The sequence below is a fragment of the Mauremys reevesii genome, linkage group 5 (genome assembly GCF_016161935.1).
Source record: "Mauremys reevesii isolate NIE-2019 linkage group 5, ASM1616193v1, whole genome shotgun sequence".
Classification (NCBI taxonomy): domain Eukaryota; kingdom Metazoa; phylum Chordata; order Testudines; family Geoemydidae; genus Mauremys; species Mauremys reevesii.
Window position 1 is genome coordinate 41,486,816 of NC_052627.1, and position 17,558 is coordinate 41,504,373.

Below are 17,558 nucleotides of genomic sequence, written 5' to 3' on the forward strand. Positions count from 1 at the left end.
TCCCTCCTCGAGGTCGGTTCGGAGTCGCTGACAATAAGCGCTGCGAGGCCGCTACAGGGGAAGGGGCGTGGCTGGGCGGCGGGCGGCCACCGCCGGGTGCGGTGCTGCTTCGGGAAGCAGAGTCCAGCTCCCCCGAGAGGAGGCAGGTGCATGACAAAGCACCTGAGCCCAGGGCCGCCAGCTCCACCGAGTCGCCCCCATAAGGAGGGGCGGCCGCTGGCCGGTCATACTGTACGCGCCCGCGCGTTGCTAGAGGGTTGCAGACGGGCCCCGAGCGGCCCGCCCGGACTATCTGCACAGCCCGGGGGACGGCGTTAGCGGTCTTTATGCGGCGTGCTCCCCCGTGAGGCGAGGGACACGGAGCCCTTGGCACCTAGGCCGAGTCCGTATCCGACTCCCCGACCCCGCGCTGAGCCGCCTCGAGCCAGGCCTGTCGGCAGCACGAGCTAGCCCGGCGGCGGTTGGTCGGAGGATCACGTGATCCGAAGGCGAGGCTTTTCGAGAGACGCCCTCGCGCCCCGCAGGCGGCCCAGGGGAGAGAAGCAGCCTTGGGGGCGGGGGGTGTCACGCACCCGTCATTGCTCGTTGCCCCGGGCAGCGGTCTCGAGGAGGCGCGTCGGTGCGGACGGAGGGAGCAGCCGAAGAAAACTGAAATCACCGCGGGGGGCTGCTCTCGCGCGGTGCGACCGGGCACGGCCCTGGGCTGGCTCTGGGGCTAAGCCTCAGTCTCGGTACGGGGCCCCGAGTCCGCGTCCCGAAGGGGGGGCTGCAGGGTGACCGTCACCTGGTGCAGCCAGTGGCTTGCGCGCCCCACTGCACGCCCCTTGGTCCCGTCGCAGCGCCTGCCCTGCGGCGGTGTGGGGCTGATACAAGCACCTGCTGCGGGGAAGCCGCCGGGAGTCTTGGCCTAATGGGCGGGTGGTTGGATGGCGTCAGGCTGGGATCCCTTCCCGTGGGGAGCTTGGCCCGCCCCGGCGCCTCCTGGACAGTGGGATGAAGGAGCCTTCCCGCCCGTTTGCCTGACTCAAAGGGGCTAGAGCCTGAACCAGCCTGAAAGCCGGCCACGTGGGGCTCGACCTTGCTGAGCCTGGGCAGCCCCGCTGGAGTTTCTGCTTCCATTGCTCTTGTAATCTAGGAGGGGGGGGGTTCTCAACCTTCCCCCCACCCCCCCCCGAACTTCCCCCTATCCTCTAACATGCTATAAAAACTCCAGGACTCACCTGTGCCACATAATTAGTCTTCTGCATATAAAAGCCAGGGCCAGCATTAAGGGGTAGCAAGCAGGGTAATTGCCTGCGGCCCCATGCCACAGAGGTCCCCACAAAGCTACATTGCTCCAGCTTCAGCCCTGGGTGGTGGGGCTCAGGGACTTGGCTTCAGCTCCTTGTGGTGGGGCTTTGGTTTTCTGCTCTGGGCCCCAGCAAATCTAATGCTGGCCCTGCTTGGAGGCCCCCGTGAAATTTGCTCGAGGCCCCCTATGGGACCCCGGACTCTGGTTGAGAACTATTGAGTTAGGAGAGCTGGGACTCAGCGGTGCAATTGCCTTTCAGATTGTGGTTGCAAGGAAGGGGGAAAAGTTCTTAGCTGACTGTTAGCGTTGCCATTATCTCCCTATATTCTGTTTCCCCCTTTCTGTAAGTTTGGGTCTCAACTATTATTAGTGTGCTTTCGAATTTAGTAACTTCATTTATTAGCAAAAAGAATCAGGAGGAATGAAACATGTAAAACTAATTTGTGGGGAAATTGTCTAGATTTGCTATGCTATGCTAATGTTCAACAGCCTTAAAAATACCTGTTGGCTAAATTTGGCTTGTAGGTAGATGGAAGAATGGCTAGCAACAATGACTGGTTTCAAGGTTCCAGAGTACCCAGTTTTGCTCAGATGCTAAAAAAGAACTTGCCCACTGAACCCCCTCCTCAAGTCCCTCCTCAGCCATCTCCACACCCCGTGAATATGGGCCTGATGTTTTCACCTTCTGAAAATTACAACATGCCAAATTCAGCACGTAAGGGAACACAAATCACAGGTATTGTCTTTACAGTTATTAAGTTGATTTGCTTATAGGAATGGCCTTTCAACACTAGTACAAATGGCTTGGCAAAATTGTAATGAAAATTAACCTGCCTAGACATGCCATCTACTTGCCTTTTACCAGGATCAGTCATAATGAAAAATATTTTACTTACCAATTTAAAAAAATAAGACATTGAGGGCAAATAAAAGGTTAGAACTATTAACTTTAACTAATTTTGATCTTTTTCCTCTTGCACATGTCAGCAAACATATTATTTGACTGTTTCTTAATTATTATCCAGCAATGGTGTAACTAAAGAGATGTTACATGTGATGTTAAATCTAAATAGGTTGCATCTATGGAATTTGTGTGTATAAACTGGGTGACTCTACAGGTGGAAGTACAGGGACTTTTCATCTTAATAAACTTGAATAACTGTAAACACTTTTTCAGAAATAGCTTTTCTGTAAAAGAGAGGTGTAGAATCCTCATCCTTACAGCCCACTAAGCTAATGCTATCTCTCATCTTGACTAATCTGCTTTCTGCCTCTGTCCCCATCTCTCTTATTTTAGGGCAACTTCTACCTTGAACCCGTAGTTGAGGATCCATGTGGGTGCAGGGGTCTGCCAATCTAGAGTTTATTCTTTCATCAGGTCTATAATGTGTACACAGCACTTCATATGAAGTGCACCAACATGTATATAACAGGCTTTGTGTGCATCATCTTTTGTAGAAAAAGCTGAAAATTTTAACTACAGTTTTGTTTGTTAGTAACAAATTCCCTAACCCCTGCACATGTAACTTTCAAATGAAGGAGTTCAAGATTTTAGCAGGTAGTCTTATTTCTGAGTCTTTTGTCTATCAATATGTTTATTATAACTGAAGAGGAACTCTTATTCTGTATAATTTAGATGCAGCATTTATTTCATGTGGCAGGTGCTTGTGTGTATTTGTGAACTGAACGTAATAACATTTTTGTGACTTTTTGGAGAAAAATGTTTTTCCTGTGCTTAAAGCTCAAAACATACTTGGATAATTGGGCAGTGTCTTGCTTAGGAAAAGTAATCAAGTTTAGATCAGGCTAAAATAACCCATGCTAAAGTCCAGTCTTTTTTCTTGTATAGATACAGGGTAACACCAGTGCTGTATCCTAAGCACCTGCATGACCAGTTAAAATGTATCTGAGGCAAAAACTCTATTGCCCTTTGTGATACTATAGTAAAGAACTATGGCTTGTGCTTCTGCTATTTTTGTATGCCATGAAACAGATTTTGATCTGTTAAATCAGATAATCTTTGGAAGTACTTATATCCCTGGAAATTATGGCCTTGGGTTCTGGGCTTACATGTGGCTGGGTATGACTTCAAAGACTAGGTTTACTAGTCAAGGAACAAGCCCTGGTGCTTTTAAAGGGACAGTCACTAACATTTACCAAAACTGCTTACAACCTCTTCAATTAGAATAAAATGCAAATTGCTTAATCTTCCAGGTAGCCTTTGTTGAGATGCAGCAATACTATTCTCACACTTTCATTTTACTTTTATATATTGCTTTTAGCTCACTACACACTAACATCTTAATTTAACAAATATATTTTAGGTCATGTTTCAGACTTGCTGTGTTCCAAAGCAGCCCATCCACCTCCAATCACTTCACTTCTTCCAAAGAAAATACCAAAGGAGTTTATACTAAAATATAAACGTGGGGAGATAAACCCAGTATCTGCCTTGCATCAGTTTGCGCAAATGCAGCGTGTGCAACTAGATTTGAAGGAAACTGTTACAACAGGTAAATATTTCTGGTTTTAAGAGACAGTGTCCTTGTTGCCTCATGAAGTTGCTCTGTATGCAGTTGGTGTGACTGAATGATGCAGAAGCTAATTTTTTTTAAATTGGTTACACTGTATGTAGTATTAAAAGCTGTTTTTACTATCCCTATATCTTGCCTTCATGTAATCCAATCAGCGGTTAATGTGATCACTACAAAATCAATTCTAGAAAATACTCTCACCCTGGTCTTTGAATGCTTTTTTCAGGTACTTTTTAGACAATTAGTTCTTATAGTATATGTGTGCACTGCAGTTAGATACCCATGGCTGACCCATGCCAGCTGACTCAGGCTCGGGCTAAGGGGCTGTTTAATTGCGGTGCAGATGTTCAGACTCAAGGTGGGAGGGTTCCAGAGCTCAGGCTGCAGCCTGTACTCAAATGTCTGCATCACAATTAAACAGATCCTTAGCCTGAGACCCACAAGCCCAAGTCAGCTGGCATGGGCCAGCTGTGGGTTTTTAATTGCAGTGTAGGCATACCTATAGACAGTCATACTTCTTATAAGCAACTTTATTTACAACTTGGCCTGCTAAATTTGTACCAAATATGAGTTAATATTATGTGACCTTGAACATACTCATTTCCTGGTGTGTAATTTGTATCCTCTCCACTTACGTGTTTTGGGGTGCTTCAGGTTGATATTTGGTTACAGTGGACCTGCATCTATATGGGGAGTTTAATGCTTTTTCAGTGCTATTCAGTTGAATTCCCCAGACTGAATCAGATAGGGTGGGACTGGGGAGAATGTGAGCCAGTCAGTGAAAGAGCCGTGTCCACCCAAGGCTACCTTTGTTAACAGATCAAACCATGGCAATGACAGGAGGTTGTCTTGTCATGTGCAGTGCAATGCAAAAAGAGATGGAATCTGACCTTTGAAAGGTCTTGTTTTCATTAGGCTCTCTGCCTACTAGGAAGTAATGTCGGCTAAACTAACCCAAGAGGAAAGCTGAGATATTGGGAAACTGGAATTCTGTTTTTTGACACAGACTTTGATGTTGGGAAATATATTATCAGACGTTTTACCATTAATGTAAGCCCCCCTTTTCAGAGGTGACTTGGGCACTTAGTAGAACTTACTCTGATTGAAAGGCTATAGGATTTAGGCTCCTCTATCACTTCTGAAAATGGAACACAGGCACCTGAGTCTAGGTGTTCTTGAAAATTTTACTCTTAATTTCTGTCTCTGAAGCTCAGGTCCTAAACATCACACCACTACTGAGAAGTAGAAAAATAGCCTCATTTTACAGAAGCGTCGAATGGCCATAGCTTCCACTAAAATGAAAGGCACCTAAGTGAAAGCACTACAATGAAATGCCTAGCACTGCTGAAAAATTGGGCTTTTCATTAATGTGTGTAAATCTATTTATGAATCTTGGATGAAAGGTGAAATGTAAGTATATAAAATATAATTCTTGTAGATGTAAAAAGTAGTCTGGATTTGTTAAAATATCTTGGCCTTATGTTCATCTGATCTTCCTTAATTATAAATGCATAAAGCTAATGAATACATTAAAATAAACTTCTAACTGTATATGGCTTCTTTTTCTAGGCAGCATCTTGGGGGCTTACTTTGCTTTTTGTGCAGTGGTGGATGGAGTTCAATATAAGACAGGATTGGGGCAAAATAAAAAGGAGTCTAAATCAAATGCAGCAAAACTGGCTCTCGATGAGCTACTCCAGTTGGATGATACAGCACCAAAGGTTTTTGAAAGTTCAGGTAAATATTCCAGTAACATCTCTACAATAAAGTATTTTTAAAAATAAATGTCTAGAGTAGCTTTGACTAAATACTCCTGCATCAGTGTCTCTCTGCCCATTCCAACGAATCCTTCCAGCATAGTTAATCGGTTTGCAATCCTTAAATTTTCCCTTTCCTCCTCTTGTATTTTTAAATGCTGCTTTCAAGGTTCCTGCAATCTACAAAGGGGAGAAAGCAATAAGGAAGTTAACCCTTTAAGCAGTTTCTTTTCTGTAGTCTTCCACATTATTACAGCTATTCTTTCCTGTAAAAAGTAATTTTAAATTTTGTTCACTGCTTTCTGAATAATTCTGTTATTACATCATCAATCTCCTGTTTTTTTGAGACAGGGACTTTATTAATAATCTTCTGTCCTTACCTGCTATAGCTTTGAAAGAGAGCAGTACTTATATAATGTGGACTAATTTAGGGGAACTAAATTAATTGGGAAGTAGCTTATTTTTGTTCAATGATAAAACAATTGACAGATGGCAAAGTTTGAGTTTAAATTATTCTCGCTGTTTGAGGGCCTTCCGATTTCTATTTATGTAACTTGAAAAAACTGTTTCCAGCAACCTTTATTTTGGGACCTTAACTAAAATTTAACTACTCTACTGCTAGAAACACTAAATGACAATGAATGTTTTAAAGTCTTAAATGTTTCCCACAGTTGACACTTTCTTAATTAAATTTACAGGTCCTCCCCGGATTCCTGCAGAACCCATAGTTTCAGCTCAATCAACGTACATTTCAAAGATGCCTTATGGTAGGAAAACCATTCCCCCCCCCCCCAACCTCCCCAAGAAAATTAAATTAGAAAGCTAACACATGTCTTTACAGAGTTGTATTTGATATTCATTCCTGCCAACTTAATGATATCTATGAAAATATTACTACCTGGTTCATGCAGGGATGTCTCTGCTTCAGTGACACTAATCTCCCAGTGACATTTGAAGTAAGATTGGTGTACCTGTCATATACATGGATAAATACACAGATTAACTTGCTTAAAGTCAAACAATGAGTCAGTGGCAGAGTTAGAATTAACATTTCTGTCCTCAAGATATAAAAGGCTGTGTCTAATAGATTGCGTCTAGGGAGCATACTAGCATAACTTGCTTGAATTTTCTTATTCTCAATTTTTCATACTCATTTTTAAATTCAAAAATGCCTGTTAGGATTATTTAGTATGGATTAGTGAATGTATTGAATGACTTTATCATATGCTTGGTTTTGTAGCTCATCTGAATGTTTGACATTGCTTTGTTCTATTTTTTTCCTACAAACTTGTATTTTGCTGATTTCTAAAGTCTTTTTTTGTTTTTAAATTATTTTCTTCGCTAGAGAGAAGGCATCTTGTGTATGAAAAATTTTCACGAGCTGTCAGGGAAGCCTTTAACAGTCTGACTGCCAAATATCCAGAGTACCAGAGTTGTAGCAATTCATTGGCTGCTTTTATAATTGAAAAAGGCAAGTCTATTTTGATGTTCAGTGTACTTGTACGAAAAACTCTTTTGTATTTGTAGGGTGCATATACAAAAAGGGGTATTGAGCATAATATAGCAATGCAGATTAACAAGTATAGTAGCCTAATAAATCCCATAACCAGCAAACCCTACTTCTTTTGACATGCCATAAAATCATTTATACAAAACAGAACATTATTGTACTTCCCTTATAAGGATGTTACAAATCTGTTTGTACTCATTGAAATGGAAAGCATTCCATTGTGTTAGCCCTCACCAGAAAAGTTGAAAGATGCAAGCCTTCTCAAGATTGTTGGGGTTGAAACTGTTGCATAATCTCACTTGCTCAGGCTTACTTTTCATTTTGAACCTTCAGAGGGTAATCACAATGAGTTATTTGTTTTGTTATATGCGTTTCACTGGGAGTTCTCTAAATGAAATTAAAGGGTTGCTTCTCTGGATAACACATTTCATAGTTGAAAGCCTTACATTATTTATTCATTCATTATAGCACCTAGATTCCCAGTCAAAAATAGGGACTCCTATTGTTCTGGGCGCTATACAAGCGCAGAACAGATAAGCCTTCTGGGGCAGGGACTATAATTGAATTAAATTCTAATGTGAAGTAATTGGAGCACACTCACTGGACCAGAGTTGCAGTACAGAAAATGCAGATAGATACATATGCTCTTTTGAAATCATAGGCCATGTTCTGCAGTAGATGCAGCCTACAGGGACTTTAAAGAATATCACCAAATAAAGTACCATTTGTGATGGGATCCCCATTTGTGGGACTGCTGTGCCCTCTTAACTCTCCAGCCTGTTGCAAAGCTTTGCTAGTGATAAGCAGCAAACACCTCCAGGCACTATCATCACACAGCACAACCGCATGTGGTGCCCCACACCCATCTAGATTGCATGAATGCTCCCAGAGCCACTCATGAATCATACAGAGAGAGGAACCAGCCAGATTCCGCCCCCCACCCCGCCAAAGCTTCCAGCCTTGTACCTCAGGAATATACCATCTTGCGCTGCTCAAGATCCTTCCTTGAGCAATGCAAGTTTATTAATTGGTTCACCACTTCATCAATGGAAAGAAGACACACACCAGCCTTTGTAAACCTTAGCAGATTTACCAAACACTTCAGGCAAACTCATTGGTAAAGATAAACCATTAAAACGAATTGATTTATTACAAAAGAGAGATTTTAAGTGGTTATAAATGATAGGCAAAAAGTCAGAGTGGTTACCAAAAGAAAATACAAGCATGCATTAACCCTTATCATGCTAGACCGTATTTAGGTCAAGCAATGTTCTCACCCCACTGGATCTTAAAGTCCTTAGTATACAGTTTGTCTCTTAAACCTGGGCCAGTCTCCAGCCTTCTGAGCGTTCTTGTTGCTTGCAGCGTAAGTAGTGGGAGGAGAAAAGGCAAATGCATGGGGCCCACTGTGTTCTGTTTTATACCTGTAGTCCATGTGCTTGGAGAACCCAAGTCTAGGCATGTCTGGTGGGCATTGCTGAGTCACTAGGCAAGGTTGAGCAATTCCCCTGGTGTGGCCTTGGGCAAGTGAGTCATTGCATTTTAGCTCCCTTGCTGGACAATGGCTGTTGTGATGATTATTCAACACCCACACAGGTGTTGGTTAGCCCCCTGGTTATTGTTTTTGGGGAGCTAGTATCTGGGTGCTTCCCAAACCCAGAGCATATTTTAGTGACAATCATACAACACAATTCTCATAACTTCATATGCATTGATGATATACATAGTTAGATGGAACCGTGGGTTTCAGCAGATCATAACCTTTCCCATGATACCTCACATTGCATGCTTTAGATGAAATATCACAATTATTTTCAAATGATGAATATGGGAGGTTGCAGGGCGCTCCCCCGAGGTATTGTCATACCATTACTGTTAGCTAGCCAAGAGGTCGTGAAGATGTAGAACACTGTAGCTAGATTTGTATATGAAAGAATAGACTGATTTGTGTGTATTTAAAAATGTTACTTTTGACAATAATCAGTATGTGAGGTGCCATATTTGGGTTGCTTTCCAGTGGTCTTTTTTCCATCTTTGGGGGTTGCCTCATTCTGCTCTACTGATGTCATTTGCAATGCATGGAAGAGGATGGATAGAATTCTCATGTGCTTTATCTTCCTGCTACAGTGTTGGACCCTAGGGTGTGATGGTGTTACCATCTCTTAACAACAAGGTCAGGGAGTGAGTTGTGGGTGAAAGGTATTGCTGGGATTCTATCTTTAATGGGGGAGACATTGACATCATCTAGGTTAGAGAGGAGCAGTTACAATAATCTTAAAAGGGGGATTAACAGGATGTAGATGGGTTTTTGGAGAGGGAGAGAAAAATAAAAATCTTTTTGGGGAGGCAAGGACAGGAGGAAAAAGTAGTAAGGCAAAAAAGATTGAGTAGTGGGGTGAAATAAAGGGAGAGCGAGAAATACTGCAGTGATGCCAGCTTGGGGAATGGGGCGGATGGTGGAGCCCTGCCAATATGGAGAAGGGAAGGGAAAAGATGAGCTTTGGTCTTATCCTATTGATCTTAAACTGATGGGACATCCTGAAGGAGACATCACCCAGATGGCTGTGGATGTGGTAGTAAGGAAGCCAAAGTGGTGAAATAGGCTTGAATTGTCACTGCAAAATTAACAAACTCTGGACGAAGCTCTGAGGGACAGCAACAGAGGGAAAGGGAGATGATACACTGAAAGTGTAGCCAAGGAGATTGGAGGAGAAGAGAGGTATTTGAGCATTTAACGAAAATCCTTGGAGGTGAGGTTCAACAAGACAACGGTATAAGGTCCAACTGTACTGAACAGAGTTCAAATTAATCTCTGTACACAAAGTACAGAGAGCTGTCTTTGGCAATAAAGATTCGACTGTTCAACTCCAACTGAAATCAGTCCTACTGTATGGAGCTGAAACCTGGAGCACAACCAAAACAACCACCAGGAAGATCCAGACCTTCATTAATAGCTGCCTCAGAAGGATTCTCCAGATCCGCTGGCCAGACACCATCAGTAACATCCACCTCTTGGAGAGGACCCGTCAACTCCCAGCAGAGGAAGAAATTAGAAGGAGAAGGTGGGGCTGGATAGGACATACACTACGCAAGCAGCCAACCAACATCACCAGACAGGCACTGCAGTGGAACCCCCAAGGCAAGCGGAAAAGAGGCCGTCCAAGAAATACCTGGCGACGTGACCTTCAGGCTGATAGCAAAAAAATGGGCTGTACCTGGAACCAGCTAGAGCGAATGGCCCAGGATAGAAGACTCTGGAGATCTGTGATTGGCGGCCCATACCCCGATTGGGGTGACGGGCATGAGTGAGTGAGTGACACAAAGTACAATACCATCCTTTCGTCTTCCACTGCCTCATTCCTGCCCAAGCCATCTGCACCACTGATACACTCACTGAGCCATAGGTCTTTTTTTCTGTCCCTTGAGGTAGCCAATGTTGGTGCAACTGCACTGATGCATTTATTTTGCTGTCACTTAGCAGTCTCAGTTAAAGCAGTTAAGGGAGTCATCAGAGTCATCTGTCTCTCACAAGATTTTAAAAGCCCCCCCCCAAACTGTTTCTTCTGTCTCTGTGGAAACTGAGTAAAAACTACCTCTCTCCCTTCCAGAAGAGCAAAGTTCTGAATTCTTCTCAGTTATCCCCTTCAGCTTACAATTTGTCAAGGATTTACAGGGTCAGTGATATACCAGGACTTCAAAAGTATAGTGTTGCACAGGTGTGTGACTTTTTTTTTAAATATGCTCTAAACTCTTATCGTAAAGAGGTATTTATTTTCATTTACCAATCACGTTTCCGCCAATAATTAAATGTGTGGCCTCATTAGGCTAAAATACTCTCCTTTTTTCTTCCCTTTTATACTCTAATGAAAAATGGAATCCTTTTAATTCCTCCTTTAAAAGCAGTTGCTTTAAAAAGATGGGATCCTTCAATCAAACGAAACTACTTGTTAACTACTTTCTTTTTAGCTGGACAATATGAAGTTGTAGCTCTTGGCACAGGAGAATTCAATTACAGTCAGTGCATTCATCATGATGGGAGAGTGCTGCATGACACTCATGCTGCTGTTACTGCAAGACGCTCTCTGCTTAGGTAAGAAGATGAGTATGTAAACTGCAAGAACTGCAGACAACCATTTTGATTAAGCTAAATATTGATGGCAATGCATTTTGTGAATAGTAGTTTTATATACTTAGGGCTACTGTTTTGGGGGTTTATTAACTTTATTTTTTAGCAATTTTTGAGTTTTATGGTGCTGTCCAAAAATTGGGGCTTTAGAAGGTTTTTCTCTGTATGTAGTGTATTACACGCCATTACTCATTACAGTGGTATTTACTCTCAATAATCTTTGATGTTCCCTAGTGCACTTTAACATAGTATTGTTGCAAACAGTACTAGGCAAAAGCTAATTAGGGAGCCTTTACTGTACACTAGCAGGGTCTACACGGGCCAGTCAATGTGTGGCATTCATGTGCTTTAGAAATCACACCCCTATCGTCTGCATTGCTGCTCTCTGTGTAGACAAGTCCTTAGATACAAGTAACTGTTCTTGGTGTTTTTCCAGTGTTTGGGTAGTAAGCAATTTCTTTTTTGTATTGAATAGTGTTTTATTGGTGTCTATGGATTAAAAACAAGTCAGAAGTCTTATATATAGTATTTCAGGTTTCTTAACTAGATTATTTATTCAGATCTTACAGATGTGCTGAAAAAATAGTTGTGTGTAAATGCTCAGCAGTTTAAAATGAATTTAGTTTTTTATACAAATATGCTAAGTCTTTAAAAGTCTGCATATTTCAGCATTTCTTGATCTATAACACTTTGTTTTAGGTATTTTTACAGGCAGCTTTTGTTATTCTACAGTAAAAATCCTATTATGATGGACAAATCCATATTTTGTATGGAACCAGCATCAAGCCTACTCAGTCTAAAACAAAATATACATATTTTTCTCTACGTGAATCAGTTGCCAAAAGGATCTGCTCAGATAAAGTCACAGTTGTAAGTATTTGAGTCTTCAGATCTAACAGATGCTCATTCAGAGATGTAATAAGATACTTAAATCTTCCATTGAGAATAAATTAATCTGCATCATAGTGAGGAGCATACATAGTAGGACTATAAATCAGATGGTATGGAAAAGTTGAGTTTTTGGATTTATTTGGTAGACCTGTTCAAAAATAGCTTAATTCTGTGACTAATGGACTGACAAATGCGTATTTTGGAGCTATTCCTTTTATATGTACACACTAAAATTGTGTAATATGACTAGAAAAGAACTGTTTTCATTGTATGATGTATTACTCAACCATGGTACTTAAGACTGTTGTTGCTGGAATATTAATGTTGACTGCTCATACTATCAAATTCTTGGAGTTTAGAATAGTCCTTTAAGCTAAAGTTAGAATAGACTTCTAGGGAGTCAGCTGAAGTGGAGCCCCCACAAGGAAACTACTTGAAGAAGAGGAGGATATTCACTTTGTGGATTTCTTCGAGATGTGTGCCCTTGTGGCTACTCCACTACCGAGCTCTGCTCCCTCCTGCTTTGGTGTTTCCTCTGTCAGATTTTGTGGTAGAGAAGGAACTGAGGGCAGCATGCCCATGCAGTCCTATAAAGTCTCAGTATGGGTACAAGGATGCATGCATGGGTGAAATGGGCGCTACCAAAAAATCGCTGATTAAAGATGCAGGATGCATGTGCACCTGGAGTGGAGCACCCCAAGTGAAATACACCTCAAAGAACTCAAGTTATTACACAAGGTGAGTAACCTCTCCTTCCTTGTAAACAATAGTTGAAATCTGTGCCATTTGGTGCTCTTTGACAATATTTTTGAGGTATCTTGATCTTGAGGCACAAGATTACTTAGATACAGGCAAATGGCTTTTGTCCCAAATTCTGTCAGCATGGGGGCTCTTTGAATAGCGTATTTAAGTTTAGAAAGTTTTGTTTGCTGCAATAGTAAATACTCCAACAAAGCCATGTGGGATGGCTTTTTATTTTAAAATTTCTGCCACGCTTATGCATGTTGGACACTTATGTAAGTATTCCTATGTTGGCAAAACCTGTCCCTTAATTAGCAGGTTTTAGTATGCTTTTCTGAGAAGAAATTAAGATAAATGGTAGTTGAGCAGTGCTGCCTGCAATTAGCGCCCCTGCATATCTGCCACACCATGGGTTATCTGCCTGGGACAGAATACATGACCTTTAGCCCAAAGTGACAGGCCTCTGCTGCCTGAAGAACTCTCTAAGCGAAGAGCATTACTAAGCTCCTTTCTGTTTGGAATAGCCACTAAGAGGGAACATAGCATACTTAGCCAATGTTGCATCTGTTTTCTTCAAATATGTTGGAGTGTGAAAGTTTCTTGGCTGTTGTCTCAAATGAGAATGGCAAGTTTGCATATGTTTTCCTGTGGCAAGCATAGCCTCCAGATAACTTGTAGTCAGATGCATAATGCAGCAATGGTGGCCTACTTGCAGTAGAATTTCAATTTTGCATGACTAGTGATGTTTAGGATTTTGAGACTCAGGCTAAATTACTGCTTCCTCTGGTCAATTTGAATAGTAAGTAATACCATTATTTATAGGAAAGTAGCTTAAAAGTCATCATATTAAACCTTTTATGTTTTGGACACTCCATTTGGAGGTTTTTTTGTTTGATTTTTTTTGTTTGTGGAAGAATGAGTTCTGTGATTTTTGCGTTGCATCTAGAGAATATTGACATAGCAATCTAGTAATGAAGTCATTTGGCAGTATAAGCTGATTTTGGCAAATTTAAACTTTGAAAAGTAACTAACAGTGCCTGTTAATTTTGTTTCTTACCTGTCATATCTATATCTATTAATTTTAAAGAAAATATTTTTGTTGGACTTCATTGACTTTTCGTAATCTTTATTTTAGACGTCTCAATCCAAATTCTATATCTGCATTTGAAGCTAATGAAGAGCTTAGTCTCCATCTTGCTGTGGAAGGCAAGATTTACCTAACTGTTTATTGTCCCACTGAAGCTGCTAACAGAGTAAACAGCATGTCAGCTAGTGACAAATTAACCAAATGGGAAGTGCTGGGTGTCCAGGGAGCATTGCTAAGTCACTTCATTCAGCCAGTTTACATCAGCAGTATACTTGTTGGTAAGCCTTCCTTTACTGATGTAAAACAATTATTGCTTATGCCCTAACTTTCAGCTGTGGTATTTCATTCTGGTTACATTAATAAAAATTCTAACCAAGTGGAATATAATGTTTTATTTTAAAATTTGTTTTGCGTTTTCTATACTTTGTTTTTAAAAAGAAATTAAATATAAATGTATTTATACTTAAAATTGAGGTTTAACTTCTTTGAGATTATAATATGTTGTTTACTCTGTCCGATTATCCTCTCTGTCACCATACGTTAATTCTAAATTTCCTGGGTTTTGTTGGTTTGCCACACAGGCAGTTATTCAGTGTTTAAAAATAAGATGTTACAAAGGATGTGGTGACCATTTAAATTCAGATTATTTAAATGATAACTTGCATATATGAAAACTCCCAACTATACAGTCCTGTAATTAGACAGTACAAAGTAGAGCTAGTCAAAAAACTTGAAAATTTTCTGTTGAATTTGTAGGAGTGTTATGAAAAATGTCATCACTCAACATTTATACTAAAACTAGTTAAAGAAAAACTTTTTGTATGTCATCTTACTTCCTACTTTTAAAGATTAAAGGTACCTCTAAATTAACTAGTTGGCAATAAATTTTATGCTGGGAAATAGTAACTGCCAAGACAATAGTAAGATATTTTTGCTATCATATGGCAATCAGTTTTGATGGCAGTGAATGGCCTTCCTCAATTCCTACAGTAGTATTTGTCCATGCAACTCAAATCAGTGAAATGGAATTGCTGGAAGTAACATGATATTGTCCCAAACAGTTTTTAAATTAGTTTACATGTAGATCAATTCCTCAGATTTTAACAGTTGTGGTGACTTTTCGTGTGATATTATATATGGAATACAGTTTTGGAAGCAGTCTGAGGAGACGCACAGTCTTTATTTTATTTTCTTATTTTTTTTCCTCTTCCCCACCGACACTCTCCTAGTACCTAATTGTATGCCTGTTCCTGTCATTCATACAGAATGTGGACGCGGTCACTCATACTGCTTTTTAAAATTACTTTTATGTTCTGATTTTTTTTAATGTTTAGATTAATGCATTCCAGATTCTTTCTTCAAGCTTCCTATACACAAGAACTTTGCAGACAATATGTACCCCTTGGTGCCAGTTTAGTCCGTGATGGAAGTGTGTACTTCAAAGCCCAGCAAAATCAAAGGCTATGACTACGCTACAGAGCTGACAACTGCACCACTGTGGCACTGCTAGTGCAGATGCTCTAAGTCAATGGGAGAGAGCTCTCCAGTCAACTTAAATTACTCCAGCGCCTGTGAGCAGTGGTAGCTATGTTGGCCGGAGCGGCACTCCTGCTGACATAGCTGTATCCATACCAGCACTTAGGTCAGTATAACTTATGTCATTCAGGGGAGGCGGGGTGTAATTCTCACCCCTCGGTGACATATGATATACTGACACAAGTTACACTCTAGACATAGCCTAAATTCAAATCTGATGAGCCAAATGCTTCTGTTAAATTCCTGGAATAAGTTAAAATATAGAGTAACTCCAGTGACGAGAGTGCAAAGGCTGACTTTCTATATCAAAAATAAAACACCATCATAACTTGCATTTTTAATTGGCATATTGAGCAAAGACACAAAGATAAATTGAGCCTCTCTAGAGAGAAGGTATCCTATCAAAACAAAGATGGTACTTGTTGCAGATGAAGTTTAGCAAATGCTTGTGTTGCCTATGATGATGCTGTTCTGCAGACTTATTAAAGCTGTTTTTAAAGCTGAAACTAACAGTTAAGAGTAATAATTCACCCTGGAACAATTGAAGCTTCTGGGTCTGAGCTCCCTTGAAAATCTGGTCACAATTGATCTGTATTCTAATATTTCTGCTTACAGTGATGTGCCTGTGTATGGTGGGTTTTTTGTTTGTTTTTGTTTTTTTAGGGGATGGAAACTGCAGTGATACAAGAGGACTAGAAATAGCTATAAAACAACGTGTTGATGATGCACTCACATCAAAGCTTCCCATGTTTTACCTGGTCAACAGACCTCATATTAGTTTGGTGACTGCTGCACATCCACAGATAGACTTGGAGCACAGATCTCTTAGTGTGAATTGGTCACAAGGGGATGCTTCATTGGAAGTTGTGGATGGTTTCAATGGGAAAATCACTGAAAGGTTAGAATCTTTATACTGTGTTAAAATTAGTGGTGAGCCTGATTACTCTGTGTATGTTTGTGCCTGTCTAAGTAATTTATTATAACTCTCAAACAGTTCTGGTTTTAGGCCAGTGTATTATAGAGTAAATGACAAGTTCTCAACTGCGACAGTGATAATACACCTCTTAACTCAAGTTAGTACACTGAGTTCCTCACTCAGGTGAGTGACTACCCTGCAAAATATTCAAGCAATAGTGATTTGATTAGCAGCAGAAATTGCTTGGATTGGCAGCTGATCAGCTCCAGGGTGAGCAGCATTTGAGCTTCAAACAGCACACATGCCCCCACCTTGGCCAGCTAGCTGGAGCTTAAAGCATCACTTACCTTGAGCCTGAGAATTGTGTGTGCGCATGTGAGTGGTCAGGGGTACAACTCTAGTTTTACCTTGACCTAAGAGTGTAGTGAAGACACACCCTGTATGATGATGATGATGTGCTTTCTATTCTGATAGTAAGTCAGGAGGATGTTAGGCAGCAGCAACTAAATCAGCAGATTCAGATAACTTGCATCCAGGAGTTTTAAAAGAACTATCCAGGAGCTTGCTGGACCATTAATGCAATATTTACTTTAAAAAAAAAATCAGCAACTTTGGGGAAATTCCAGAGAACTGGAGAAAGCTAATGTTGTGCCAGTATTTTAAAAGGGTAAATGGGACAACCGGGGTAATTATAGGCCTGCCAGCCTGACACTGATTATGAGCAAAATAATAGAGCACTTGATCCAGGACTCTAATTACAGTAACTCCTCGGTTAACGTTGTAGTTATGTTCCTGAAAAATGCTACTTTAAGCGAAACAATGTTAAGCGAATCCAATTTCCCCATAAGAATTAATGTAAATGGGGGGGGGGGGGGAATTAGGTCCCAGGGAAGTTTTTTTTTCACCAGACACACACACACACACACAGAGTAAGTTTTAAACAATTTAATACTGTACAAAGCAATGATGATTGTGAAGCTTGGTTGAGGTGCTGAAGTAAGAGGGTGCGATATTTCCCAGGGAATGCCTTACTTCTAAATGATGAACTAGCACTCTGCTGGGTCCTCCAGGATTAACACGTTGTTAATGTAGCCTCACGCTACAAGGCAGCATGAATGGAGGGAGAGGAGACAGCATGGCAGAGACACAGACAGACAGACAGACAGACA

The 17,558-nt window shown here is 41.0% G+C and overlaps 1 protein-coding gene across 5 annotated transcripts in view; it reads left to right on the forward strand.

Moving 5' to 3' along the window:
• The first annotated feature begins 494 nt into the window (after positions 1 to 494).
• The window catches only part of ADAD1 (adenosine deaminase domain containing 1), a 95,649-nt gene continuing 78,585 nt past the window's right edge, over positions 495 to 17,558 (forward strand). For 4 of the 5 annotated variants that reach the window (XM_039541875.1, XM_039541874.1, XM_039541879.1 and 1 more), the window contains exons 1-10: positions 495 to 731; positions 1,817 to 2,027; positions 3,616 to 3,804; positions 5,395 to 5,562; positions 6,281 to 6,349; positions 6,928 to 7,053; positions 11,059 to 11,182; positions 11,918 to 12,088; positions 13,986 to 14,215; positions 16,137 to 16,371. In XM_039541875.1, the coding sequence (XP_039397809.1) occupies positions 1,829 to 2,027; positions 3,616 to 3,804; positions 5,395 to 5,562; positions 6,281 to 6,349; positions 6,928 to 7,053; positions 11,059 to 11,182; positions 11,918 to 12,088; positions 13,986 to 14,215; positions 16,137 to 16,371 (1,511 nt within the window). In that variant the 5' untranslated portion in view covers positions 495 to 731; positions 1,817 to 1,828. The remainder of the gene's footprint in view (positions 732 to 1,816; positions 2,028 to 3,615; positions 3,805 to 5,394; positions 5,563 to 6,280; positions 6,350 to 6,927; positions 7,054 to 11,058; positions 11,183 to 11,917; positions 12,089 to 13,985; positions 14,216 to 16,136; positions 16,372 to 17,558) is intronic. The other variant, XM_039541878.1, reaches the window with a different exon arrangement.